This window comes from Gasterosteus aculeatus, chromosome 3, assembly GCF_964276395.1.
Source record: "Gasterosteus aculeatus chromosome 3, fGasAcu3.hap1.1, whole genome shotgun sequence".
In the NCBI taxonomy this organism is placed as follows: Eukaryota; Metazoa; Chordata; class Actinopteri; order Perciformes; family Gasterosteidae; genus Gasterosteus; species Gasterosteus aculeatus.
Genome location: NC_135690.1, coordinates 12,047,731 through 12,075,563, shown reverse-complemented (window position 1 = coordinate 12,075,563; position 27,833 = coordinate 12,047,731). Strand labels below are relative to the sequence as shown.

At 41.3% G+C, this 27,833-nt stretch overlaps 2 protein-coding genes across 3 annotated transcripts in view; both read right to left on the bottom strand.

Moving 5' to 3' along the window:
• The window catches only part of LOC120816039 (uncharacterized), a 48,684-nt gene that overhangs the window by 18,355 nt on the left and 2,496 nt on the right, over positions 1 to 27,833 (bottom strand). The window contains exons 9-15 of the mRNA XM_040171285.2: positions 27,661 to 27,790; positions 27,378 to 27,491; positions 18,376 to 18,978; positions 8,904 to 8,976; positions 8,098 to 8,152; positions 7,783 to 7,902; positions 2,017 to 2,114 (exon numbers count right to left, since the gene is read on the bottom strand). Coding sequence (XP_040027219.2) covers positions 2,017 to 2,114; positions 7,783 to 7,902; positions 8,098 to 8,152; positions 8,904 to 8,976; positions 18,376 to 18,978; positions 27,378 to 27,491; positions 27,661 to 27,790 — 1,193 coding nt within the window. The remainder of the gene's footprint in view (positions 1 to 2,016; positions 2,115 to 7,782; positions 7,903 to 8,097; positions 8,153 to 8,903; positions 8,977 to 18,375; positions 18,979 to 27,377; positions 27,492 to 27,660; positions 27,791 to 27,833) is intronic.
• LOC120816044 (transmembrane protein 14C) lies at positions 21,910 to 27,023 on the bottom strand. 2 transcript variants are annotated; one of them, XM_040171292.2, is made up of 4 exons: positions 26,832 to 27,023; positions 26,280 to 26,381; positions 26,116 to 26,203; positions 21,910 to 24,527 (listed from the first exon to the last, which is right to left on the bottom strand). In XM_040171292.2, exons 1-4 carry the CDS (start codon positions 26,899 to 26,901, stop codon positions 24,410 to 24,412), a joined length of 378 nt encoding a protein of 125 aa, XP_040027226.2. In that variant the 5' UTR covers positions 26,902 to 27,023; the 3' UTR covers positions 21,910 to 24,409. The 2 variants fall into 2 exon arrangements, with proteins under 2 accessions (XP_040027226.2, XP_040027227.1); XM_040171293.2 differs by lacking the exon at positions 21,910 to 24,527 and adding an exon at positions 25,789 to 25,995.

Below are 27,833 nucleotides of genomic sequence, written 5' to 3'. Positions count from 1 at the left end.
AGACTCATTGCACTACATCACATGTACGCGCTCTTGTTTAGAAATGGAAAATCAGTTGGTACCAAAACACAACAACTGTCACTCAGCTGAACTCCCTTTAAAAAAGGACAAATGACCATCACCCTCATAATTATTGACCCCATCGCTGCGGACTGAAAACTCAACTTTTAGCCCTTGTAGACTAGACAAAATGAAGCTGTAACTTATTATAATGTTTTATCGCCTTTATCACACCAGTAAAACAGATTTGTTAGCTTGATGATGATTTATTGGCCAAACATACAACTGCTCACCCGCTCTTAACCAATAAGGAGCAGCAACGTAACAGCCTGAGAGACAGCGACAGGAGGACAGCCAGGAGGGCCGTGGAGACAGGTAATCAAAGAATGAATGATTTTTAAGAGAACGAGGTTGGGATCAGAGATGGCAATTGTGAGAGCAAACTAATTAAGCATCAGAGTAAATCTGTTATAACTTTCCAGGAAAAAAGGGGAATGGGCTGGCTGTAACACGGCCAGAAAGCGTATCCAGCCAGTTCAAAACCAATACATGCACTCAGAGACCAAAGCATTTAAATACTGTATGCGTCCCACTGTCTGCGTTCCACTCTGTTAATGTTTACTGGTGTCACAGGACAGCAGTATTCTCTGTGCTTCAGCTAGTTGCAAGCCTCAGTGGTTTCAGTTATTACAATATGGAATATTCTTCCTTATTTCAACAGTCAGAAGCGCATTGCATTGACTGAGTTGTGGGGACATTAAGAAAGAAGATGTTAAGTGTGGTTGATACCAGGATATTACGTGGTGTCATGCTACTGAAATATGGACTCAAATAAACACAAGATGCTTTTTTTTTTTTGCATATAATGCCGTCGTACTGCACACAGACTGACTCGGAGCAACAGAGACAAACACAGGCTTTGGACTGTAACGGCTCCACCTTACAGATTCATGTGACTCCTCCAACCACCACCTGACTATCTCTCTCCTTTCTATGGAAGCTGCTTTCAGGCAGGGCAATCAGGGGAAGACTTGACCCGAAGTCAAATTTATGTTCAAGAAATGGAAGATATCCCCGAGCAGAGTACAGAGACTGTTTGTCTACGTGCGACTCCACCTTTGAAAGATCTCAACACCACGTCTGCGTAACACGGGCTCACAGATCGCTGACAACAAGACAGTATCTCCAGTCGCTGATAAAGCGTTCCTTTGACAGAACCCTGAGAGATAAAGGGGAGCCAAACCGTGGACGAAAGAAGGATCAACTTCCAGTGGGCTGCACGCCTGAGCCTCTACCTTCTACATGCCCTCATATTTAAATGTGAATCCAGAGGTGAGTCAGAGAGGAAGTCGAAAGGAGAGCACCGTAATCGGTGAGTCACTTTGCATATCCAAACTTCCTTTTACTGGCAAGTCAGGGGCCCTCTGTTGTGTGTTACCAGCACCCTATGGTGGCCCAGGGTGAAGATGGAGCCTCATACAATCTGGGGCACCGTGCAACGAGGCATCAGTTTCAGCGCCTTGCCACACTGCAGTTATCAGTATTTCCTAACACACAGTATCTGGAGTACCATTGTAAAACTCTATACAGATTGTAACCAAAATCAAACCATGACCCACATAGCTTTGGAACAGCCTTAGCGACACTGCAATGGAGTCGCTCAACTCCACACGCAGGTTGTCACTGTCAGCAACACTACTTTGATTACAGCATTATTAAAGCTTTATAAATACGGTTACATCAATACAATGCCAGCGATTACAGCGCGGTCATGAGGAGATATTTGTATCAATTTCAGAAAGGACAAATACAACCGCTGCTTGCCACGCCAAGAGTAAACACATGTCAGCCGCAGTCATATAGGACATGGCACCATCACACCTCACACACACACAGAGCAGGGCAGGAGGGCATGGGAGGGGGGGGGGTTAAAAAGCTCACTTTTCTTGATAACAATATTGTGTGATGTGTGAGGGCCCAAAGCTTAAAAATCAAACTTTAAATGTTTGGACTCACTATTGTGCACAGTCGATGAGCTGGTACTCGTTGGACCTCTCAAAGCACGCCTTCACTCCTTCGTCGTCCCACAGCTTCTTTGCATGATCAAAGAACTCCTGAAGAAGAAGAAAAACTTTTGAGAAACAGACAATAAAAAGGTATATTGACAGATCAAGATGGGAAGGCAGAGTGCTTGGAATGAATTGACATTGATTGATGCTGTTGAGGCACCACTGTGAGCTTTATAATTAACCATGATAAAGAAAGATTCATTCTTTCCATTAAAGAAAGTCTACTTTTTTCTACTATGCATTTAAGGAACTGCGTTGAGTAACTGCAGACATGTGTTTAGAAAATGGGACACCAGAGACCAAAGGAAATTACACATTATCTATGTATTCATATAGAGAACTACTCAGTTACACACATTTCATCTAAATGTACACACATGTGCCCATCACAACCACTGTCCTCTACTGTTGCTGTGTAACCAAAGCTCTGGGTGCCAAAGACAGTCATCATCAGTATGGGCCAAGAGTAGAATATCTTATTTTACGGACGTAGCTCTTCTTTGGGGGGAAACACGCATACTTTTTTCCAATAGAATCTTCATGTCTGCATAATTCAAACGCAGCTGGAGTAGGGATGCGATAAGCCTAGCTTAGCATACAGAGCGGAAGCAGGAGGAAACAGCCAGCCTGAGTCGGACTGAAACAAAAAAAAAAAAAAAACATCACAGCCTGGGACGGTCACTGTGGGCCACTTCCCAGCGTCTTGATGTCAAAATGAACCAGCATATCGTTACATCAACGGTGTAAGAATACAAAAACCTGCCCTCACAGACCCAATACAGCAATCTGATCTACGGCCAGGGAGGCTGAACAAGCATGCTGGTGGATATACTAAAGAAATGTTATGTAGTTCTGCCTAAAAAGAATAAAAAATAAATAAAATCATAAATGGTCATATATATGCCCTTCAGTGTTGGGCATGTTTCTAACGTATTGCCTTACAGAGGAAAAGAGTCACATCTAACTTAATGTGATATCTTTCCAATTTTCCAAGGACAGCACGGCAACAGTGTAAAAAGTATTTGAATGTGGAAACAGAAGTAGAGATTTTATCTTTCCAAATATTTACAAAAAAGCTATTTGCAGTAGCGGAGGCTGCTGACTCGAGTTCTCACTTCCTTGATACACAACTGAATTTAAGCTGACAACTTTCTCACAAGATGCTGTCTGAACTGTAACTTTAAAAGGAACGGAACGGTTGTACTTTGCAGCCATAAATTAAAAGTGAACAGATAAACCCTAGTTACATTACACCTCCCAACATTTGGGGTTTTCTCCAGTCAGTCAGAGCTCTATGAAGGGCGCTCATCTCATAAATGACTTTTTCCCAGGACCCTCTGAACGCCCTCAACAGGAGATGGTTGGGCTAATATCCCCCGTCGCCTCCTGTGCTCATGTCTTTCAGATGGAGCGGCTCCTCCTCCAGCCAGGAACCACCACATGACTCTCTGTACTCAGCACTGGCTCCGCGCTCTGACCGGCGAGAGGGTGAAAGTAGCCCCGAACCAGAGGGAGCCTGATAAATGATCACATGCTCCTGGAGATCTCCTCTCGGGCGGATCCCGTGATTAAGTTCAACATGGACGCTCCACTGAAGTCTCACAGAGAGAGAGAGACTTTGATATTGTTTTTTGTTACAGATAAATATAGACTCACACTTCAGGCACGGATGTGGTCATGTTAGGTGTGTTTAGGTACATTTCAGCAAAGTATTCCACGTCAAACGATTACTCTCAATTTTACAGCCATGGATCGGTTTTGAATGTACCTGCTTAACCAAAGTCTTAATTCAAAAAAAAGAAAAACGAAGCCATATCTGCGTTGTAGCTCGTATATGCTTCCACTTCTTACAGTCAAACTTACACGACCACCTCCACTAACCCCAATAAGGTCCAACGGCACCGAGAACAATTGGTTCTGTGGGGCTCGACGGGCTCAAAAACCCAAAGAAGAGCCCGGCGAAGCTACCAAGCGTTGGTACTGGATGGAAGACGGAAAAGGGGTGGAGGGTGGAAAGGGGCGGAGGAGGGTGGAAAGGGGCAGAGTATGGTCCTCGGGGCTCTTTTCCACAGAGGCGTGTGACACTGGGCCTTTGAATAAATGCAGTGTGTGCTGCAGTGCCCTACAGAGGAACTGATAACACAGAAAGAGTCCAGGAGGGAATTTTTCTTTAACATAGGCTTTTTCAAACTGCCCCGCCGCCCTCCTTCCACTACCCCTCCATCAACAAATACGCATTCTCTGGTGGCTCTGATAAGGCCAATTCGCAGTTCTTCCCCTAGTTTCAACGGTAATCAAGTTATTTGTGATGTAATATTTCTCTTCAATCATGTAGCTCGGTCTGACACAGGAAACAAAATGACCTAAATCGGATTTTACTTAGCGGAACAAAGTTGCGGAGCGAATGGTTTGCGTCACCCGGCGCGAGGGGACACTGGAATTCCTTTGGGTAAAGTTTTCATGAGACATTTGGTCAAAATGTACAGCCACAAATTCCCTCCATTTGCCTCAGCTGTCCATCAACACGGCATTTATTGGATTGGAATAAGATACCCGTCTTAGATGGTCACCAAGCACAGAAACAGATCCCACTGTTGTTGCTTGTAGAGTAAAAGGAGTATACAAAATCTTTTAAAAGAGCGCAAAAAGGACAATTAGATAAAGAGAAACTGGTCATCTTTCATAACACAGTTCCAAAAGCGGAGCAGCCCTTTGCACCACCCTTTGGCCCACATCTGGGCTCCTCAGTCAATCAATTTAGGGAAAAACAAACCTCCAGGACTGAGACTGTTCATCGTATTCATCTAAGGTTACAGCACGTGTATTAAACTTGTGCAGAAGTTTAAACACAAACACAGAACTAGTTAAACAAAAGATTGGGGATGAACATAATATAAAGCTCACCTTCCACAACCAACCGTCACTCACAAGACAAAGGTTGTTTTTGGTTTTGTAAGTGCATAGAAGTAACATTACCAGGTCTCGAGTGGTGCTCAATCGTTACAGTGACCATCTACTTCTAGCATCGAAAATACAGGACCTCACGTGGGCATGACCATGCCTGATGGGAGAGAAGGCTACACGGTGTAAAAAAAACGACAACAAAAAACAGGCACTCATTTGAATTTGTTCCACTTCAGGCGACGGACGGGCGGCTAGCATCGCTTCCACGGTGGCATTTGTTTCCATTTGCATAGAAGACCGTTCAGTGCTTTCCTTTCCATGGGCCTACTGTTATCCCAAACCACTACGGCTTCACCCCCAAAAAAGGATGCTTTTGTGATAGTGTACAGGCCAGAAACATCAAGTACTAAACAGTACTTGAGGGAAATTGTAGCCAATGCTTCCAGGCCCATGTTCCACATACTAGTGTGACAAAGGTATGTCAGATATACAAGGCTGACATACAGGAACCATAGGGAGGAGAAATCCATCACGTAGTCACGTAGGAGAGACAACAACATCTCCAGCAAACGTTCCTTTATAAGACCATGATGCAATGCAGCCTTAGTTCTATTTGTCGCCTTTCTGTTTGACAAAACCAGACGCAGCACAACCAAACATTGTTCTCTGGCTCACTTTTCGCACAGCTATGGGATCACGCCACATTAAAATGCCCAATAAACCTATATAATTTGATAGGCAAACCTGTAATGTCAAATCACTACAGCAAAAAGCAACAACTGTAAAAACAACATGAGGGCGAGTACACAAAACCGCCATGAAAGAAGGTTGAGAACACAGCAGATTTTTTTTGAAAAGTTGTTTTGACGTCCTAAGAGTTGAACCACAGTATCCCAGAGTAGAAGAAGGCTTGATCTTTTTCACAATGCCTGATGAACTTTTCTTTCTTTCTTTCTTTCTTTCTTGAAAGTACAGAGCAGACTTGATTAAATTGGTTTCGGTAAATGTTCCCAGCAAAAGAAGCTTTGAACAGGCAGGACTTTTTTTTTTTTGAGAGAGAGGCAGCTCATAAAAGCGAGTTCAATGACTCATCTCCATGGTCACCACAATGCAGTTAAGCATTTCAGTGATGTGTTAAGACTTTCATATAGTCTCAGTAAGGTACGTCATATGACAAGGTCATCTTGAAAGTGATGACTGTACTGAGAAAATTAGCACCAATACCATTGGTTTGATCATTTAGAAGTTGCTTGAGAAAGTTCTGGAATCTTGGTCAGAAACAACAAGACGTCTGAAGATATCACCCTGGACTCTGCGGTGGAACCAGTTTGAGATGAATCTCTCACGTCGGGGAAATGTCAGATGTTGAAGACTATTTGCCGACTTCAGTGCGAAGTGCACTGAAAATCATGTTTATCAAAAGAAAGTTCCCTTTTAAAATTTCTGAACCCTTTTCACCGGGACTTCATCTCTCCAAAGGTTTCCAGGTAAAACATATCTCCACATTTCACAATAGGCGCCAACAAGTGAGAGCCACAGGTCACCGATTGGCAGTGTTCCTGCGCTGCTGTATTGGATGTCATGCCCGGTGGCACTACGTGACAATGTAGTGGTGACACTGACGGCACTAGTGAAGCCTGAGACTGATGACAAGCACAGACACTCCAAACAGAGCCATGTTGTTCCCTTCGGTGTGGCCCGGGCCTGGGAACTCAACGCCGGCACTCCCAATGGCCCCGGCCCTCAAACAGCACAACACACAACATCACAGGCTACCGCTGCCCTGCTAACGCTCACTGTGGGCTCCATCAGGAAATCAACACCCAAATCCCTTTAATGGATATTCTTAAGATGTAGAGTTAAATAAAAGGTGCCGAGGGGGGAAGCTGGGAGAGAAAACTAAACAGTGAGCACAAGGCCTGCACATTAGCCAGATTTCGGGGTCTTGTTGTGAAACTCATATGCTAGAATTTATTTAATACTTAAAATACATGCGAAATTGATTCCTCTATTGCATCTTATCAATACGGTGCAATAACTGCACATTTGATCAAATATTGTACAAAGATAAAAAAAAGGGTGGGTTGAGAGTAATATTTATTTTTATTGACAATTAATGTCAAATAAAGACGTGGCAAACCACATAACTAGCAACTGGGGAAGCTTTGGCATCAATAGACAATACATTGATTTAAAAGATCAATACACAAAAAGGATACTAACCCCCGTGCTGAATAAATACACAATAGCATGTTTGTACTTATCTTATTAAACCCGTAAGCTTATCAGAACCCCCCAAAAAATGGATTTGAAACCTTTGATCTATAGCTCGGTCATTCCTGTTGCACAGAGCTAGACGGCCGGCGTGAAACAAGGAACACTTTCAAAACTATGTAAAACATTATCTACATTTCCAACACCAGATCTAGTGCTACCGCTGTGCTCCACCTTAGCATTTAAATCCACACACAGAACATCTGCTCCAACTAAAAAGGCAACATTTTACCTGAATAAACTACTGTTGATAGTTGTTGTTGTTTTTTTTAAAAAGACCCCCACTACGTCACGTAGGGAGTAAATTAAAAGGAGAGGCTACATTAAGTCTGTTGTGGAATCACATCTGACGTCCCACCGCTTCAACAGCAAGATATACATAGTTGGCCATAAAAACAGCGAATGCTCTCATCACATAACATCCAACACCCACACAAACACAGTAGCATTTTTGAAAGACAAAAAGCATGTAGTATCCCAGTCGCTCTCTCTCTCAGTTATTCATATCTGCACACAAACCTTATGAATGTCTTACCTGTGAGTAGTCAAAGTCGGAGAGAGGTGCTATGCTTTTGATGTATTCGATTCTGAATTGGTCCTCTGGGTTGGCTAGCGGGACAGGAGGTATTAAAGTGCTCATTGCAGACACTATAGTCTACAAAGCAGAAGTTGTGAGGAGGGCGTGGGAGGGGGACAACAAAAAACAAGCATTAAGCATGATGAATACAGGAAAATAATCTAATAATCTAATCGTAAGCCTGTATAAGACTAATAATCATCAGTAAAATGGGAATTGCAGTGGGTGTTACAACAGGGACATCGAGCACATTTAGGAGGCAATGAAACTCACCACTATGGCATCCTTCACGTTTTTCCGAATATCTTGGATTTTCTGTTTCTTTTCTCTGTATGGAGACAGAATGGATGTGTTGGGCAGCAGTTACAAAACCATCCAACACAGAAGACCACAAATGATTTATCCTCAAGTTGGTTATGATTAGGATGGGGGTTACAGCCAGGTCAGCCTGTATTCTTAATACAATGATACATACAGTACAAGTGTCAAGGCTGCGAGTATGTACCAGGCTGCAGGCAAATGTCAAAGTTAAATGACAACATTGCTTGTGGTCATGGATTTCCTCATTTTTTAATCTTAAAAGATTTGAGCTCCCTAATCACGAATAAAAAGATAATTTACCCTTCTGCACACGTACGATTGTCGTACAGTTGCAGGACTCTTGACATGTACTGGGCCCGTTTAAAATAGACCACTGGTGAAATCGATGCTATGCGAGGCCTTGCAGCAAAACAAATCATCAATAGGCCTGTGTCGATCACAACCTTTCACCCTCTCACATGAAACAGGAAACGGGGAATCGCCGGGCTTCTTTATGACACTGAAATCCTCAAATATGTATGATAACTGTACATGTACACGGGAGAGGAGGGAGGCGGGGGGGATATTAGCTGCTGCTTTGCATGGGATACTGGGCCCGACAGGCGCTGCAGTGCCTGGGGAAAATCCATTCACAGGCTATTCTCCGGCCCTCGGTTAGTGTTATTCACTGGGAGGGGGAAGCCGTACGAATAAGCAAACGGCATCACTGTCGACACGTTAACGTAGCCATTTAATAACCGTATCGAGCCAGCACTCACTCCGCGTTGAAGCCGTTGACGTGTAGAATCTTCATCTGCTTCACAATGGTGCTTTTTCCGGACTCTCCCGCACCTTCGAGAGAGAAAAAAAAACAGACCCCCCCCACCAAGAAAAAAGAGAGATACATTAAAATACCACCAAAATGAAGGCGAACGGGGGGCGTACAGGTTAGCGTGAGAACCGCGGATGTTTTAGGAACCGAGCCGGTTTAATTCTTTGCTCCGCTTCCATCAACATCCACCCCCATGACATATTATCGCAAGCGCTGTCAAATGGGGCTACGTGTTCGCTAAACGAAAGGGATTACTGTTAGCTTACATTTCAGACCAGCCGTCACGTTCAAATCAACCTTACCAAGCAATAGCAGCCTGTGCGTGGCTTTGTACGCCTGCCTTTCCTTTTGCAGCTGCTTTTCGATCTTTTTATTAGCCTCTCGTTGTGCCTTTTCGTCGATGCGTTGATCTTCAGTCTTGCTGTTGCCCAAACAACCCATCTTCCGTCGCCCAAGCCCCTTCCTTGTGGAATCGTTAAAAAATATATGTATAAAATAAACACCCGGGGTGGGGATTTTTTTGTGGTTTGGGGGGGAAAAAACACAGCAATGAGTCTGCTGTAAAATAAAAATTAAAAAATTAAAAAGGAAGAAACAAAATGAGAAAATCTCTGCGAGGCTTCTCCGTCGGAGGGAGGAATACGTTTCCCCGATGCAATTCCGCTTTAGCCGCAGCCAACCGTCATCCAAACCGTCCGTTATCTTACAAACCGACGGGGAATAACGACTCGGTTCCACAAAGATATATCAAAAATACATATAAATAAGGAGAGAGAGAGAGGGTTTTCAATTTCTGGTAATCCAGTCAACTGTTCCTATCGCGTCTCCAAACCCCTCTCTTCTCTCAGTATTTTTTTTTCTATCTGAATTTCTATCAGTTTTTCTGTCTCTTTAACTCAGCACTGCCTCTCTCTGTGGCACCAGGAAGTAACCGTGGAACCGTGGAGGTGGTGGAAAACAAACCTGCGTTAAACTGAAACATTAACGACCCGCGCTGATAGAGCATTTTATAACTCGTGTGGAAGAGAAAAAAAAGGGAGACGAGCCGTTCACCGGGGTTTTTAGTCCGTCCGCTATCTTGCTATCAAACTACTCGGCCAAAAAGGGGTGGAAACCCGGACGCCTCTCTCTCTCTCTCTCTCTCTCTCTCTCTCTCTCTCCACCTCTCTCTCTCTCTCTCTCTCTATTTGCTGGTTCCAAAGAGGCTGGGTCTCTTCTTCTTCTTCTTCGTCGTCTTCTTCTACGTCTTTTTCTTCTTCTTCTTCTTCTTCTACGTGTAGGCTTCCAGTCAGTGCGGCGGCCCGGACACAAACTGGCGACCCGTTTGGTGTTTAGTGTGTGAGCACCGGGCTTTTTTTTCAGCTGGGGGCCATCGTTGTAGTCTTCGAGCGAATTAGGACTACTGGTGGTGGAGGAAGTGCACGGAGCCTTCACTTCACACGTCCACAAAAATGGACTTGAAGTACACTACTATAGAAAATGGCCCCTTTCGGATGTATATACTGCATTATTATACATGTACGTGTACATATTATTATATATTAATAAGCCAATACTGACCTGGAGAGTAATAAAGTGCCTTCACTACAATTTTGTGACACTTTTACTTTATTCATTGCAGGCCTGGGGCCCATCATTGTAGTCCTCTAATTTTTAGCATATTAGTTACTTTGCAAAATCAATGTTGGAGTTTTATTATAGATTAAATTCCCCAGTGGTATTTACGACGCCCACAATTAGCTCCACATTTACGGAATTAAAGTTCAGTCAATGATTAGAATCCAATTGTTTGTACATTATACTGGCCTTCATAGTAATCTCTGAGAGATTGATGACTACTAGTGCAGAGAGAAATACCCAGTGGTGGATGAAGAACTCAGATCTGATATTTTAGAATACGCAGCAACACCACAGTGTAGAAATACTATAGTTATGCACTAAACATATTACTTATGTTAAAGTACAACAGTATTAGCATCAAAATAAACTTCAAATACCAAAAATCACAATTGTCACTATGAAAAATCAGTCTTTCGGCTGGTACGGGTGGTGCCCAGGGTGGAATGAAAGTGCAATACAGGCTTCTGAACTATGGCAAGTAGAAGTATGAGTCCATTTTGAGATTTTGAGTCTAAAGTTTTCTCCCAGACTTAACAAAAAAACATGATCAATTCATGAAATATGATGCACTGTTATAGTAAACTATCTAGCAGTACATAAAGAAGTTTAAATAAGTTTCACTTTGATCAGCTACCTCAGTGAATTGCTTATTACGCGTTAATGCGTCAGAACCATCCAATAATATGTGCACGAATACTGTCCCATTTGATACTTTGAGTACATTTTGTTGAGTATTTTTGCATTACAATGCTTACTTGATTAAAATATATTTCCCTCCCACCGCAGGTAAGAAAGTAATTGTTAATCAAGAAGAGTCCCATAGGTTATGTGCCAGTCATAATGTATGTATGTAGCCTTAAGCAAGATGTAAGAGCCTCCCTAAACTAGCAGGCAATTTTGACGCACTGGCCAAAGTGTAAAGATCATTTCCAATCCCTATATGTAAAATATAGGAACTATAGATTTGTATTACTATTTTACTTATTGTAATATTGTTGTCATCCCCTTAAACATAAAAATTACATTCAATGTGATTATTTCACTACACAGTCATCAACAAACTACCCAACCGGGAGTAAAAAAGTATCATAGTAATGCCTATGACCACATAAAACTTATAATATCAATCTGGATGATTTCTTGAGTAGACATTTGATATACCTCACTTTTGACAACTTTTCCCGTTTTATAAGATATAATTGCTTAGTGCCAAAACATCTCACGCCAATTTTTCTGAAAGTGTATTATTTGTCTTAACTAATGTCTTCACCAATGTATGTGTTTGTAAGTGTGGCTTAACCGTAACCAACAACTGCAATTTACATGTACACCAGCATTATCTTATTTGTAGGGAACAATAAGCGATACATTGCCAATATTGATGTAAATATGTGTGAGACAAAGAATAAATTGACTTGAAAGCCACAGTCTTGAATTGAGGTCAGGAAAAACATTTACGAGTATGAGCGTGCCGTACTTTGCATTTATCATTAATCCTCATAGATCACTCAAACGCATGAGGCATCCGTCAATGACTATTTGTGTACCATGTAACAAGGACTGTGCTGTTATTGTCTCCATTATGCAAACAAAATGCAAATACTGGAGTCATGTAGCGAAATGAGTGCAACAAAGTTGTGTGGCATGCAAATCACGACCGGAACACTTACTAAATAGTACAATCCCCTCCCTCGACCCCCCTCCACACCACACGCTCATCAAAAATAATTCCCAAAAGTCCTGTCTCCCCACTTCAGGAAGCAAGGTCAACACAAGCGAGTGGCCCACATCACTCTCTAGTGGTCAAAGGCAGCAACGCATTCAGCCCCCTTTGAATGATTCACAATTTTTGTTGCATAAATTACCTTCCTTTTTAGGAAGTACCGTCATATATGTATGTTTAGCTTGCTGTGGCTTCCTCCCAACGAGACTAAAAAGGGTCTGTGTGTTTTTTTAAGGATGGTTAAGGTTTATTTGATTTCAAATTCATCTGATGAACAGGACAAAAGTTTTCAGGCCCTTTGCTAAAGTAAACACAGCAGCACTACACTCTAAAAATACTCTATTGCAAAAAATTCTATTTTCAAAGTCTGACAAAGATGTTTTAACTGTTTTCAGATTGAAATTACACCTGTAGGGCTACTATAGACACCCTTAACAATAGCTGCTCATCAATGATCAACCCGACAATACAGTTTATTTTTGGAGGCTTTGCAAAAATATTGCACTTACATAGTATTATTAAAATATTTTCTGGCTGTGTTGCAATACACCTTATGCAGTATCTGACACTTAAAAAGGCGTGTTTTTTAGTAATAAATCTTCCATGCATATCACAAGCCCAATTCAATTCAAAGCATTTACTGTAAAAACAAGGCATGGCTCCAAATGAAATCCTACTAAAACAGCCACCCTGAATTATTTTACAATGCTTGAGAGAACTTTATAGCACTCTCTTAAGGTGCAGACAATCTTGATAAAGTCAAAACTATACACAAGGCGAATCATGGGGAACAATCCCAGTCCAATGTCCTCCTGCTGCGGTGTGGTCCACTATGATTCAGCCGCTATCAGCATCATAAATATGACAATAATTCATACGCCGGCATGACCTGTTGGTCATTACATTAACTGGGAACACAGTTTGTAGCAAAGTTCACCAATGGTCAATGATAAAACCCGTTTAGACTCAAGCAAAGTTCACCTTACTCTGTTGGTATTTAAAGGGGAGGGGCCACATAGGGCCAATCCGTTTTGGTGAGCGAGTTTTTCCAAACTACGGCTTATTGCACACACACAATAAAGGACACAGACAGATCAGTGACTTGCTATTTGTTGGCCTGCCTGCCTCAGCTCAGTCATCGCTCCTCTTGAGTGCTACATTGCTGGTGTTCATGCTCATGAAGGCTGATAAGGCTGAGATATGAAACAGCAAGTTAAGGACATCTAAGAGTCGTTAGAAATATTATCTCAGGGCTGTGCAGAATGGGATCCAGGAGACTTAACAATAGTGACTTTATTTCCAGGAAATAATCGCAGCTCGTCCTTCAGTTTCTATCACTGTATTCCCATACAGAAGTGTAAAGATTCCTATGAAAAGAAAAGTTGGATTTTCTGAATTGTTCTCTGTCATAACTGTTTTATTGACTTTTGTAAGTGTTTTTTTTTAGAAAACAGTCCTGTCTTCAAATGGCACACGGTTTCATAAGAGAAGTATTGGTTATGTTAAAATCCGGTGGTACCTTTCATAACAATAAAAACATGTACTACATGTAGTACGTGTGCATGACTTCCCATGTCTAAAACACAAACTTACAAAGTTGTATACGAAGGCTGATTTGTTCATTTGTAATTGTATAGTTGTACTGATTTATGTATTACAATAAAAACGTTATATTTCTATCTATTGTTAAACTGATTCATCAATTGCAGTGAGAAATAGCCCCCTCACAATTTCCCCCAAAAGCAAATATATGTGTTTATTGGAGGAGCTGTAACCAGGGACTTTAATACATTTGCTTTAATATGACTTAACTGAATGTGAAAATATCCTACAGATAAACTAATGGCGTCATTTCAACTTGATAAATACAAAAAAAACACACACAGAGCCATGTACTGTTAAAGTACATGTGAAAATACTGTCACACCCTAATTTACAGAATAAATCACTTTCCTTTGAACTTTGATTTATAAAGCCTCCTTTTGGCTGCATCCCTGCACCTAATTAGTATTCAGTCAGTTAGTCCAATGAACCACTACACTTTATGTGTATGAAAACAGACCTATTGCAGTGAGACAATTATGATCCATAATAATGCGTTACTTTATAGAGGAAACTAACCAGAATTTGAGAGCTGAAATGCGTCATTATTCGTTTATAAAATGTATATGACTCAAACGGATGGATTTGGGCTCCAGCACAAGTTGAACATGGCAGCTCGTAGAGGATAAACATTAGCTCCTTATGGCTATCATTATTCCACCAAATACCTGCAGCAAATACAAACAGATAAAGTGACCCAGATTAGCCAGCATACGTTGCCTTGAAATGCAACACTATTTGAAAGGTGTCCACTTTCAGAGGAACACAAACCACCTCAGTCTTCTGGCATGCAACAAGACTCCTATTGGAGACCTGGAGGATATGAAGTCCTGGAAATGCTTCTTGAGGAAAAAGCAGAAGTGGCCTGTCGCTGGAGAACGAGGCTTCTGGGGGCACCAGGACAAAATAACTGTGATTTTAAAGTGGTGCAAAAAAGCCGCCCGAACCATAAGGACAAGCTGAACTGACACAGGGGCAAAGGTCACAGTCACTGTATAGCTTTCAGCACTTCCCTATGTGACTTCCTTAGGATGAGCCAGTTCTTCCTGTGTGTAATTAGTGGGAACTGTTTACTGAGGAAATTAAACTGGTAACCATTCATGATATTGAGTAACGAGGTATCACACTGGTAAAGTAAAGCAAATACATGCAATATGGCTTTAAGTGTTGTTACGTGTTTGTGGGTGTGGGGCTGTGCGCGCATGCATGCATGCTGCACACGCACACAAAAAAAACATTGTTTTCTCATCAGGGTGGCTAAGGTGACATTCAAAGCTCCTGTTTCTGATCAAGGCTCTCTCTTTTGAAAGAGAATCATTGTTTGTTATGGAAACTAAAGAACTGAGCCTATATGCACAATATATATATATGTGCAATATATATAGATATCGAAGGTTACTGTATGTGTGGTAGAATAATACAACTTCCAAGCTAAATCCAAGCCAACAGTATTGTTCAGGATGCTGCTGACTGATATTTGGAAAGGCTCTGGAAAAACAATCAATAAACTACCTATCATGAGATTCCTGTGAACTAATAAAATATACAACATAATACTGGTACACGGCCCGCTATTTATTCATCTGTTCTGTTAAGATTAAGCAAAACGGATAAGGGCTTCATCTAGGGCGGAATTCTTTATGACTCCATCAATGAGTTCATGTTTTATATGATTCTAATCACTTCATCAATAAAATGCCAAAAATAACATCATTCCAACGTTGGATGTTTTTAGAGCCTGTAAGGTTTGAACATTGATTATTTATGGAAGTATGAACATATCGCAGCAGGGAAGAAATATCCACTTGTATCAAAATGCTTTGGCAAGAAATGATTGGCATACATAAATCTTTAATCAGAAAGAGGGATATATTTTCACCAAATGAATCATCAGAATTGGAATTAATTTGTTATATTTCCATCTGTTCAACACTGAAGCCCATTTACGAACAACAATGACAAGTGGTCGACACATTGCTCTATAGTCTACTAAACTATTATCGTTATTAAACTGTACAACACTCGACCATACTGTACTACAGTTCCCTATACTACACTCTAATCGACTATACTGTACACGTATTTGTTCAATTACCTGACTGTTATTGTGCAGTTCATTTGTTCCACTACTCTACGATTAATACTGTACTACTGAAAGAATGATTTATGTTGAATGAAGAATATACTTTAACTTTGCACTGGCCACTGCACGTTACTTTACTACACTATACCATACTATACTATACCATAATATACTATACCATACTATACAATACTATACTATACCATACCATACTATACTGTACTATACCATACCATAATATACCATACGATACTATACCACACTATACTATTCTATACCCTTCTATACTATACCATACTATACTGTACTATACCATACTATACTATTCTTTACCCTTCTATACTATACCATACTATACTGTACTATACTATACCATACTATACTATTCTTTACCATTCTATACTATACCATACTATACTGTACTATACTATTCTATACCATACTATACTATAACATGATATTCTATACTGCACTATACTGTACCTAGGGCTGAGTAACAATATTTGGTATTAAATCATTGGTGTGAGATGAGAAAAATATTTTTATATTGTAAAGTGTTCTCTTTTCCTCTTTTAAAGGCTCATAACATTGAAGCGATTGTATTTGTTAATATTGACATATTAAATAAAACATATTGTCATATAGGATTTGTTGATTCTAGACTATATAGCCAAAAATTGCACACAAAAGATTGCACTTTCCGCGTCTGTCAGAGGTTCAAGAGAGCAGAATTGAATGCAGAAAACTAAAAGCTTATACGTATTCTGTAAACCGAGTAAAACGACTGATGATTAACGTGTTAACACAGCTGTGATACATGTGTGATGTGTTCTAGCAAGCTTTTTAAACAGCACGCCCGGTTTAAGGTCCTGTTTTGATGTACTTAAGCCTTTTGTGGGACCTTAATGAAAAATAGCATTTCTGGTCAATTCATGCATCTTTTTTATACCATGTGTGTGTATTATTTTGCACTGTTCCGTCTTTTCTCAAATCAACTAAACATATTTGTAATGCAAACAAAAGTCTATTAAAGTAAGCTTTATAAAACTGCCGCGTGAAGTAGAGAGGTGTGCGCCAGGAACCGCAAGGTTGGTAGTTCGGACCCTGTCTGCTCCAGGTCCCATGTCGAAGTGTCCCTGAACAAGACACCTGACCCCTAATTGCTCCCTGGGAAAAATGTCAAAACCATGGGTTAAAAATGCAATGTCAGTTGCTCTTGTCAGCTAAATGCCTTGTAATGTAATGTAATGGAACTATACTATCAGCCACTATACTTAACTGAACTACAATCACTTTAGTGTAAAGGTGCCTCAGATATTCAAAAGCATGTGTTATTTCTGAGGTCCACTGGCCACTATACTATATCATATTAAACAGCCATGAAGCCAAAAGCTATTTTGTCTCAATAAGTACATCATTCTAAACCAAAGCCAGCTAAACGTCACTATACGTCTATATTACATTGTACTACATGTATAAGTAAAGTGTTGACTCTCATCTGTTTTCCCTGGACTGATGTTACTCTACACAAATGGCCACTATTATATAACCTACAACACTCTGCTCTTCTCTACGCTGTACTACACATGTTTACTCTCTCTCTCTCTCTACTACTATCTTTGTACACCAACATCATTTATACCACATTCCAAATTTAACTACTCAACAGCCACTTCTAACTTTGGTGAGAAACCCCCTATAGATAAACAGAAACTCTTACGTTGCACTATTTAATGCTCATTTACTTTGAGAAAGCGTGGTCTATTAACATCTTTGTATAATAAAATCTTTGTACAATGCTATTCTGTAGTGTACCATGCTACGCTAATAAACAATGTGTAAACATGACCCAATCAACACAAGCTGAGTGGTCCCTACACCGTTGTACACAAAAGTCAACTGGATTATACTCTAAACCTCTGCACTGTACTACAATATACTCAGCTATACTACCTAATTGAGAGGAAACACTGTTAAAACGCCACAATTCAACCAATAGTATATACACCTGTACCCCTGTACTCAATACTACACTGTGCTGTACTGTTACTTCACTGTACTAACGTTGGATTCCAGATGCGACTCAACAGCTGCACGTTAAGTGAGACTAGAAGTTCATGTTAAAGGCTCCATGTACTACGTTGAGGACAGCAGGGCCCCCCGCGTGTCCACGCGTCCATCTTCAGCGTTTTATACCACCGAGAGCCGCGGGAGGTAGTTTATTCCAGAGCTAAACCGACAGATGTGGCAACAAGGCCCCGGCAGAGGGGGGTGTGGGGGGGGGGGGGTGGAAAAGGCCGGTACGTTTTGGTTTCTAACACGCACACAAAACAAAAAAACAACAGCGGCTTCCTAGAGCACCAACAACGCCGGAGAGGGGACTCGACCTACCGAGCAGCAGCAGCCGATGCGTCTGCTTGTACTCCCGCTTGAGCTCCCTCAGCGCGCGGTCAATGCTCTTACTGACTTTCTTCGCCTCCTTCTCGGCCTCCTTCTCCTCCACCAGCAATTTGTCCCAGTTTTTCTGCTTTTGCGTGCTGGTCTTTTGCGGCAGCTGTAAGCGTCGGCCGCGGTCCTTGCCTGTCCCCTTGCCGCTGCTCCCTCCTCCTCCGCCACCGCCGTTTTGTATGAGCACACCGTCGGTGCCGGTGTCCCCGCGGCGGAGCTCCCCGGCGGCCGGCGGCCGGGCAGGGTCCCCGGGGCGAACCGGACCGCCGCCGCCGCGCAGCGACGAGGTCTCCCCGCATCCCGCGGTCTCCTCCGGGCGAGCTCCCGCGTGGCGGGTCGGCGCGGCGGCTTCCGCGGGCTGATCCGAGTCCGAGGTCGCGTTGGAGATCGACCCGCTCAGTTCCCCGAAGAGCCGGGGACGCAAACTGTAGCACAGCCCCATGTTGAAACCAATGTTTGTCCGTGAATGTGATTTCTCATAAATTAAAAACAGCAACAACAACAACAAAAAATGTAAAAAAAAATGTAGCGGTCGCGCCGGCAGCCCTCAGCGAGCCATCGTCACATCGGAGCTCCGGCGGTGCGATTTAAGTCCGAAATTGAGAAGAAAATATGAATGAATTACGTCCCGACATTTGCTAGATGTCATTTTGCATTTTCCCCAGTCAGCCTTCGCTTCGTAGTCAGCGGATCACCTGATCCTTCAGTGGACACTGCGGGTCCATCTTACCGTAAGTAACCAAAAGCACAACCTTCGGAAAAAAACGCCACAATCCGCTGCGCAGACAGTCGACAATCTGACTGCACGGTTGTTAGGTGCAATGCACGGCACGTCACGCTACTACACTATGGCCATTTCGAGAATGCTCGTCATGATTTTCATTCCGCACATTTCATCGCATGCATGCCTGGAGACAACTGTAGATAGTGAACCTGCTTTTTATTATCAGACCGATGACTCTCAGATGCGTGCTCTTTCTATGACGAACGGGTCTAATAAAATGGCAACCCTTGTGAAAATGGAAGATAGAATCAAAATTGTATTTACAAAACACCGTTTTTTTAGTTGATTCGCACAAGGATAATTACAATATCTGTAATAAAACCGACATGTACTGTGCAGACTAATTTACAAAAATGTATTTATGTTGTACCAGCCTTTTGATTATTGTTCTTCGTCAGTGTCATTTCCCGGATCTCTAAATATACAGGATCTATTTTAAGCCTCTAAGCAAGTGCCCTTTTGAATTATATGTGACAAAAAATATCCGTTTTTCAAATTGAGAACCAGGGACATTTCAAGGGTCCTTGTCTCCACAGAAAAACAAGGCCATTTTTTATTTGTAATCCTAATCCAGTAACATTTACAGTGGAATATATTGTGAGCCGTAATAATTTGTAGTTAGTTTGTTTAGTAACCCAACGGAAATATCCCCAGTGACTGTTTTTTTTAGGTGATGTCTACTGACATTGAGTATTAACTGATGTGGGTCCTTTGTGACATAAGTAACTCCTCAAGGCTCATAAAAAGGTGGATTTACCTGAGACATACAGCCCAGTCAACCAGATGCAGGGTTAAAAAGGAACCACTAGGTGGAGCCAATACCATGTCATACCATTACGATGGTACTACAGATCAAAGCTCAGAAATCATTATTTTAATCTGATTTAAATTTATACACATCAAAATGTCGATACATTAATCATTATTAATTGAATTATGTACGGATTTATTTTCTTAATATTGTGTATGCTACTCTAGGTGTATTGTGGTGCGTAGTGTTGTTCTTATTATTAGCACAAACATCTTCATTCGTTGCCTAGGGAGACCGGAAGCTGCTCTTGTGAACGGACCTCGCTGGCAGCATCTCTCCATCACCTTCATATCTTCATCATCAATAAATGCCTCCTTTGGTTGGTATACTTTATCCAATTGATTGTAAATACTACTATAATCATTATCTGGTTAACAGACCATAATTTAAAAATAGTGTAAAATAACGTTAACTAGCTAGCTAACTAAGTAATGTTAGCTTATTTTTGCTCATTAGCTAACATTACTGAATCTATTGTAAGTTAGTAGTTAGCAGACTTGCTAATATTAGTTGTTGCTAACCAGCCAAATTGGTTGACGCTGTATGATAAAGTTTTGAGACTGTGATGAAATGATTTGACTGTATAAAAGTTTGCAAAATTCTGTTCAATGTTTCTCAACAGCAAAAAATATTTTGGTAGAAAAAAGAGAGAAAAACGTTTGATTTCAAGATCTGCATCCAGGCTTTTTCACAACAAAGAAACTGAATTGCTTAGAAAACAATAATAAATAATAAAGAAACACTGTGCTGATGAGATTTAAAAACAAACTATCAATTCTTAACAAGCCAGCTAGTTACAACTTCTAACTGACTAGTGCCGTCTTCAACTAATTGGACCTGTCTAACACAGTATTATGTGATTTGTAAATACACTCTTCCCAATTCATTCAAGTCAAGCTCCTGTTTGCTGGAAAATGTGAGTGGGTTGGAAGGAAGAGAAAAGCATTTGGGAATATTATCTTCCGCCACTGCATATTTCTGTGGCCAAAAACATCTTCCAAATGGCAGTCGAGTTGTTTTGAATGACATCAAAACGCCTCAAAACCACTGGCTCACCTGTTTGTGATCAGTGCTAGACAACACCAGTAAAGCCCTCTGATTCAGAATCAAATTCTTGAATGTAGTTTAGGTTTCCTACATGGCAACTTCATCACACCTTAAAAAAAGGACTCAGCATGATAAACGATTTTCCAGGTTCTCTCTGTGAGAGAACGTTTCCTGGCACTCTTTCTTCATCACACGTCAACTTTAATCCACCTTTTGCAACAAGACAGCTACACTTATCCATTCCTCCCTCGCCAGGCAAACTTCCACCTTCCTTCATCACACTCTCATGTTATACTCCTGTGTTTATAGACTAAAGGTCCTTTGAGTGGCCTCACGGTAACAAGAGGGCAGAGCCGCATGTGGGGGCATTGATCTGTGAACAGATGCAACTGTGCTTACAATGACCAACTGTTGGACTGTTTGGGACTGACGAGGCTCCTCGGGGAGGGAGAGGCCGGCGGTCTGTGGACGATGAACCGCTAAGCCGCGCTGAAGCAGCTGGGAAAGAGCAATGACACTGGGGAGCTGGTGGCCATAAAGACAATAAAAACATGCCTGAGGGATAAAGTGCTTTGTTTGGTTTCAAAGCATTAAGCAAATTGACCAAACAAATAAATGTTTTTTACTTTTATTACATTAGCGGTAATTATTGCTCCTATACATTGTCATTACATCTTTACTTGCCATTTTAAGGATTAGCAGATTCAGATTTTTTGGCAAGAAATGAATTATGAATGTTTCACGAGCGTGCTTCAGGCAGTGTTTGTAAATGTAATGCTACAGTGCGAGCTGATACTACCGATGACAGTGAAAGAAGTGAAAGCACACCGCACAGTGTTTGTCCTGGAGTATAATACCAAAGAAAGACGAAAGGTTACAAAAGGTTACACGTGCAAAACATTATAATGATGCACCTCTAAATATTTATATATTACATAGAGATATACAAATGTTATTATGGGTACAACAATGACGCAACATTTTTTTTTGGTATCCCATGGACACCATGAAGAGAGCAAGACATATTATACAGTGGCAACACAAAACAGGAATGACCCAGTCAGAGTTTTGCTGTACATAGTCTAAGCAATTGATCCTTCAAATGAAAAAATGTAAAAACACGCTTTGCCCCTTTGTGAATACCTGTATTAGCTCATGGTACCTCTAACAGCAATAGTAGCCTGATGATAAAACTGAAATGCCTATTCGTATCGCTGAAAATAGTTATGCATGTCTGTTTTATTCATGGGATGAGTGTTTGAATCTAAGGGAAGTGAGAGTAATTATGGTCAGACAAGAAATCTCCACTAGTTCAAACCGCAGCTTTTAGATACAATTTGCCAGCAATAACTGCCATATTCTGAAATAATATCTTTTAAATCACCAATCCTTCTGCACATATTTGCAATAGTCATGTATCTTCGCTAAACTAGCAATGCAAATTATGTCTTATGTGTACGGCATACATGTTTTAACGAAGTCCTCAGAGAAAACAACCTCCTCGACTTTGTCTTTGAGTATATGAAAGAAAACCTCTATCAACTCATGAAAGAAAGAAAAAAAAATCCCACAGCAAAATGTGTTATTTTTCTTGTATAATTCTGCAAGTATCCGGGTCACATTGAGTCATGTTTCGTTCTCAGTTTTTGCAGAAACAAGTTGTTCCCTGAGACAGTCGTCAGAAACGTGACATTTCAGATATTACAGGGAGCGTCCTTTATTCATAGACATGGTAGGTGACATCCAGCCTTTCAACAGCCTTCGTGGTGTTTTTTCCGTCTTTTACAATACTGTTTCAACAACCTTGTCCGCACAGTCCTGGTATAAATAGTTTAGAATTCAGCGAATAGAAAACCCAAAAGCACATGAATGGTGGACATAAGAAATGGTGCATCACAGGATTTGCTTTAGCCCAAAATGAATCACTTCTCCTGTGAGAAGAGGAGGTGTGAATGGTACCAAAGCTTAACTGAACATGTTTATCTCTCTTCTATCAGCACTAGTTCTGGTGCTTGTCGATGCTGGTTTCTTTCCCAATTCAATAATGCGTGATTGTTTCCTAATCGCGTTTTTCTTCTCATTCCTTCTTTCTTCTCTTTGTATTTTACCACTTGCCGCTGCCAGGGAAGTTAAGATATTTTCTGCAAATGAGATAGGAAACGTTCTGTTCCAGGTTTTGTCTGGCTTAGCATTTGTGCACAAGCACGGTAAGAGACTCCTGCTGTATTTCACTTTTTCTTTCCAAGACTTGACTGGTTAAAACACCTTTTGTTTTTGGCCTCGACACAGAGTGGTATAAAGTACCGGTGGTTTTGATAGCGGTAGAAACTTATACGCGCTAACGTTTTTGTTTGATTTAGTCAAATCAAGACAATTCTGAGCATCAGCACGGGTTTAGCCGACTGCCTCTTGTCTTGCAGGGTATTGTCATCGTGACATGAAACCGGAGAACTTGCTCTGCATGGGCCAGAGCTGGTTAAGACTGCAGATTTTGAACTAGCAAGAGAAACCCGCCCGCTGAATCCTTTCACTGATTATGTGTCCACAAGATGGTGAGACAAATTTCTTCTACAAGATCGGAGCAATGATAACGAGACACGGTCTGCAGTCAGACCTGAAATATACTTACGACTCATATTAAGGCCTGCTGTGATATAAAGTAGATTAGCTCAATCCTAAAAAGACTTAAATTGGTACTCACTAGAAAAATCTGTTTGGGAAAATGAACTGATAATCACTATTATTGTGGCTCAGTTGGCTACTATTACACAACATTAGCATACTAATCATTTTCCTATCAACTAACACAACATAATATATGACTGCTAAATTGGGATTTTCCATCTTTACAATGACAAAGCACCAAATATGCTCTTTTATCAATTGACTGAACCGACCCCACTCTCAATAGTTGATGGTGAGAGACACAAACATTTATTCTGTGTTTATACTAAATGACTTAACGCAAATGTGCCATAAATATCCTCTTGTGCTGTTGACAGGTACAGAGCCGCAGAGCTTCTACTAGTAAAGATCCTACAGCTTCCCCGTTGACATCTGGGCCGTGGGAGGCATCATGGCGGAGCTCTACACACTAGTACCCCGGTTTCCTGGCAACAGTGAGGTGGACGAGATCTTCAAGACCTGCCAGGTGCTGGTAAACCGTCCCAACGCAGTGGGACACGTCATATCTCTGCTTTCATGGAGGATGTAACCAACCAGTATCTCTCAAATCATGGGGACGTCCTCTCATTCTATGGAGCTAATATCAGACTATTTAACCTCACTTCCTTTTCTTTTGTTGTGATGCTTCGGTGACTCGTTGCTCACTCTCTTCAGTCAGACTGGCCCGAGGGATACGACCTGCACGCCTTGATGAACGTCTGCTTCCCAATGTTTGTGCCCGCCAGCCTCAGATCTCTGATCTCCAACGCCAGCAACGAGGCAATCGCACTGATGGAAGACATGTTGCAGTGAGATCCCCCAAAAAAGACCAAGTGCAGCTCAGGTACATTCAGAAACCCATTAGGATGCAGCACAGATCGGTAGGAATGAACATATGGAGACAAATGCTTTTTGAGTGCATCTATTCAGAGACCCAAGTGAGCATCAATCAGCTTACGTTTGCAGTTACTGTAATATCGAACCGGACATCTCTGTGTACTGCTGAGGCAAAGCGCCGCCAATGACTTCATGAATTTATTTTACATTTCAGCCGTGGTGAGAAATGTCGACTATGGTTTCTCTAGTTCTTTACAAGATGTGTACTGCATCATATCCTATGTCCTATAAACATTTATACAAACATAACATAAAAATAACAAACAAATACCATTTATTCTACACTAATTTTGATCTGGTTCAACTCTAATGTATAATACTTTTGTGTTGCAGAAATTTGTATGTTTTTTAAACCTCGCAATATTAATATTTTTCGTTTTTGTTTGTGTTGCAGGCTCCACGGTTACACCTAATAAAAAAAGCATTACTTGCTACAGAACTCAAGACAAAAAAACTCATATGTAACCAAGTACCCTTTAAAATTTCTCATCTACTTTTCATTGTGTTCTCTTGTCCTCGTCCACTCTTTCTCGTTCTTTTAGACGAAAGTTGTTCTAAACTCAGACACGCAGCTTCTAAAAGACAAAAACCTACAGGATCTTAATCTCTTCTCAAATAGGACTGCAAAACAACATATATGCAGTTGGTGTCTGCAACTTAGTCTGATGATCCCTCTACCCAGCTGTTATTTGAAGATAAGACACTGTGGAAATCTTAAAATCATTGTCTTTCAGACTCCTTCGTGAGTAACGCTAACGCCAAGAGCCCGACCGAGACGCGCATGTCAGCTGTTCAGAAGCCTCAAACAGGAGCGTCCAGACAGAGAAGCGCACCGGCACTGATAGGAGGACCCGCTGCTCGTGAGTCAGGACTGAGAGAGTTTTATTTTCCTCAGAGAGAATAATGGTTGAGTCACACCATTCTGGGTTCAGTGTTCTTTGGTACCAATCAGGTCAGGAAGAAAAGGTACGAGAGGCCAATTCTTGGTGTGCAAAAAGTCCTGTGTGCAGTGTCTCCTGCAAGTTTTATCTCATATCTGTCCTGCAATTCGTACAATTCGCCCATAAGTTCTAGTTTATTTGATTTTTTTAATATCTTAGAAAACATATTGTGGGTGAATGTTTTACAAATTTACAAAACTTTAAAACATCCCCAAAGTGAACAAAAAAGTTTTATTCATTTTAAAAATAGAGAACCAGAAATAATAAGTCACATAAATGGAATGTTTGTGAATGCACTGTATTTGATTGCACAATTCATATATTTTACTGTAAAAACACAAGTCGGGAGCTAGTGGGCTATTTAAGACTTGCGTGGTTTGTTTTGCATTCCAGCGATTATCTTCAACAGCATCAGCCCACTAAAAAGACACATTTGAATCAGGAATTGAAATTGAGAAAAAAAGTTCAAAATGTATGATTGTCTCTAGTTCATCAAAAAACACACTCTACATGGTGCAGGATATCGAAAAATGTATTACCTCGCTAAAGTCATCAAACCAGCTGGCATGAACTTCCAGGAGTTGAGAAATCTCAGTCCCATCACCACAGCCAGAGTCCCCGAGGTGCCTGCAGGGAAACAGCGTTAGTGAAATCTGCATCTGACCTGCCACAGTTGAACAAAAAAAAACCCAAACTTTCTCACCAAGTGAGAGCCAGACATTTTGGGGATTTCGAGACTGCAGATAAGCACCGACTGCAGCCAGCAGGCCAAACAGGAGCCCTGCAGCCAGAGAGGGGACGCTGCCTGTGGAGGGAAGAGCAGTGGGCTTTATTATCAAATATGTCATGTCAGCACCACAACATCTCTTCAATGATAAAAATCATGTTGAATCAAAAAAAAAAAAAGTTTTCAACAAATACCGACTGATTAAGAAAATATAGCAGTGAGCACCAACCGGGATGGATTTCTGATGGAAATTGGTTAGAACGCATGAAGGGCGATTTCCATCGTCTGGTTAGCCAGATAAAATGCGATTAGAACTTCGACACGAGTTGTAGAATGACACGAAGATGTTAACGGTCACATTGAACCGAATTCTCCAAATTCATATTGCACTGGTTGGTGAAATGTGGTAAACGTACAGACGTGATTTCCACGCGTGTGATCGTGTCATGTAAAAACGTTGCTGCACAAACAGGAGTTTTAAAGCCCCGTGGTGACCAACACGAACCACGTCGGTGCGCGTCTCCAAACCTGCTTTCACGTATCCGAGGATTCCTCCCGCGCACACCAGCGCAGCGTAGCCGAACCCGAGCCGGTCCATGGCCGACGACCGCCCCGAGGCAGAGCAGTTTCTGCCAGCGAGTGGACAACTTACGTGACACAGACACACCACCCACCCGAAGTCTGCAACTTCCGAACATTCGCTTTGATTGGTTCACTTCCGGTGTAATTTCAAAATAAAAAGGCTACGTACATTAGAACAACTCACTTGTCTTTAACAGTGGCAAAGAAAAGGCCCTCAACCCTCATTAATAGATCCTTTATAAGAATGTTAATGGTTCAGACAATATAGCTCAAAATAAGATGCGCTCATTGAGTTAAAAAACTGTTTTTATTCTTGCACATCTCATGTTGCATTGCCATCTCTTATTTTTAAATGTTGACAACCAAATATATATTCACAAAATATGTGCTTTATGACCCCCCTGTGGCAACCACAAAAAGGACGCGCATTGACCAAGTCCAGATATACAACAGTCCATGAATGATAAAACATAGTAATTGTTCTTCCGTTTTATTTCTCGCTTCTCTTTTTCTTAATTTTTTTGGGCTTGCTTTCGTCTTCTAGAATGACTACTTCTTCTGCTGCAATTCGGACTCGCTTTGTCTTCAAAAGCTCCTGAATGAGTTCTGTGGACAGAAGCAAACACGATTTATCTGGGTTTTATTAAGAGAAGGCTGAACCACCAACAGAACGACAACTCAAAAAATACCTAAATCACATTTCTCAGTACAAAATCTCTATCCTAATATGATGATGCAGAAATGAAATAAAAGTTATTGTTTGCAGGACAACTACCTTTAGATGTTGTTGCTTTTGCCGCAGGTTCCTCAGCGGTCGGCTGCACCGATGAAGGTTTCCACACAGCCAGGCAGGTCAGTCTGGCCGTGGTGTTCACCTCCCCGAGGAGGGAGGGAGGCTCCAGCTCCTGTTCAAAAGTGCATCGCTAGATTAACTGCAGCTAGCCAGGT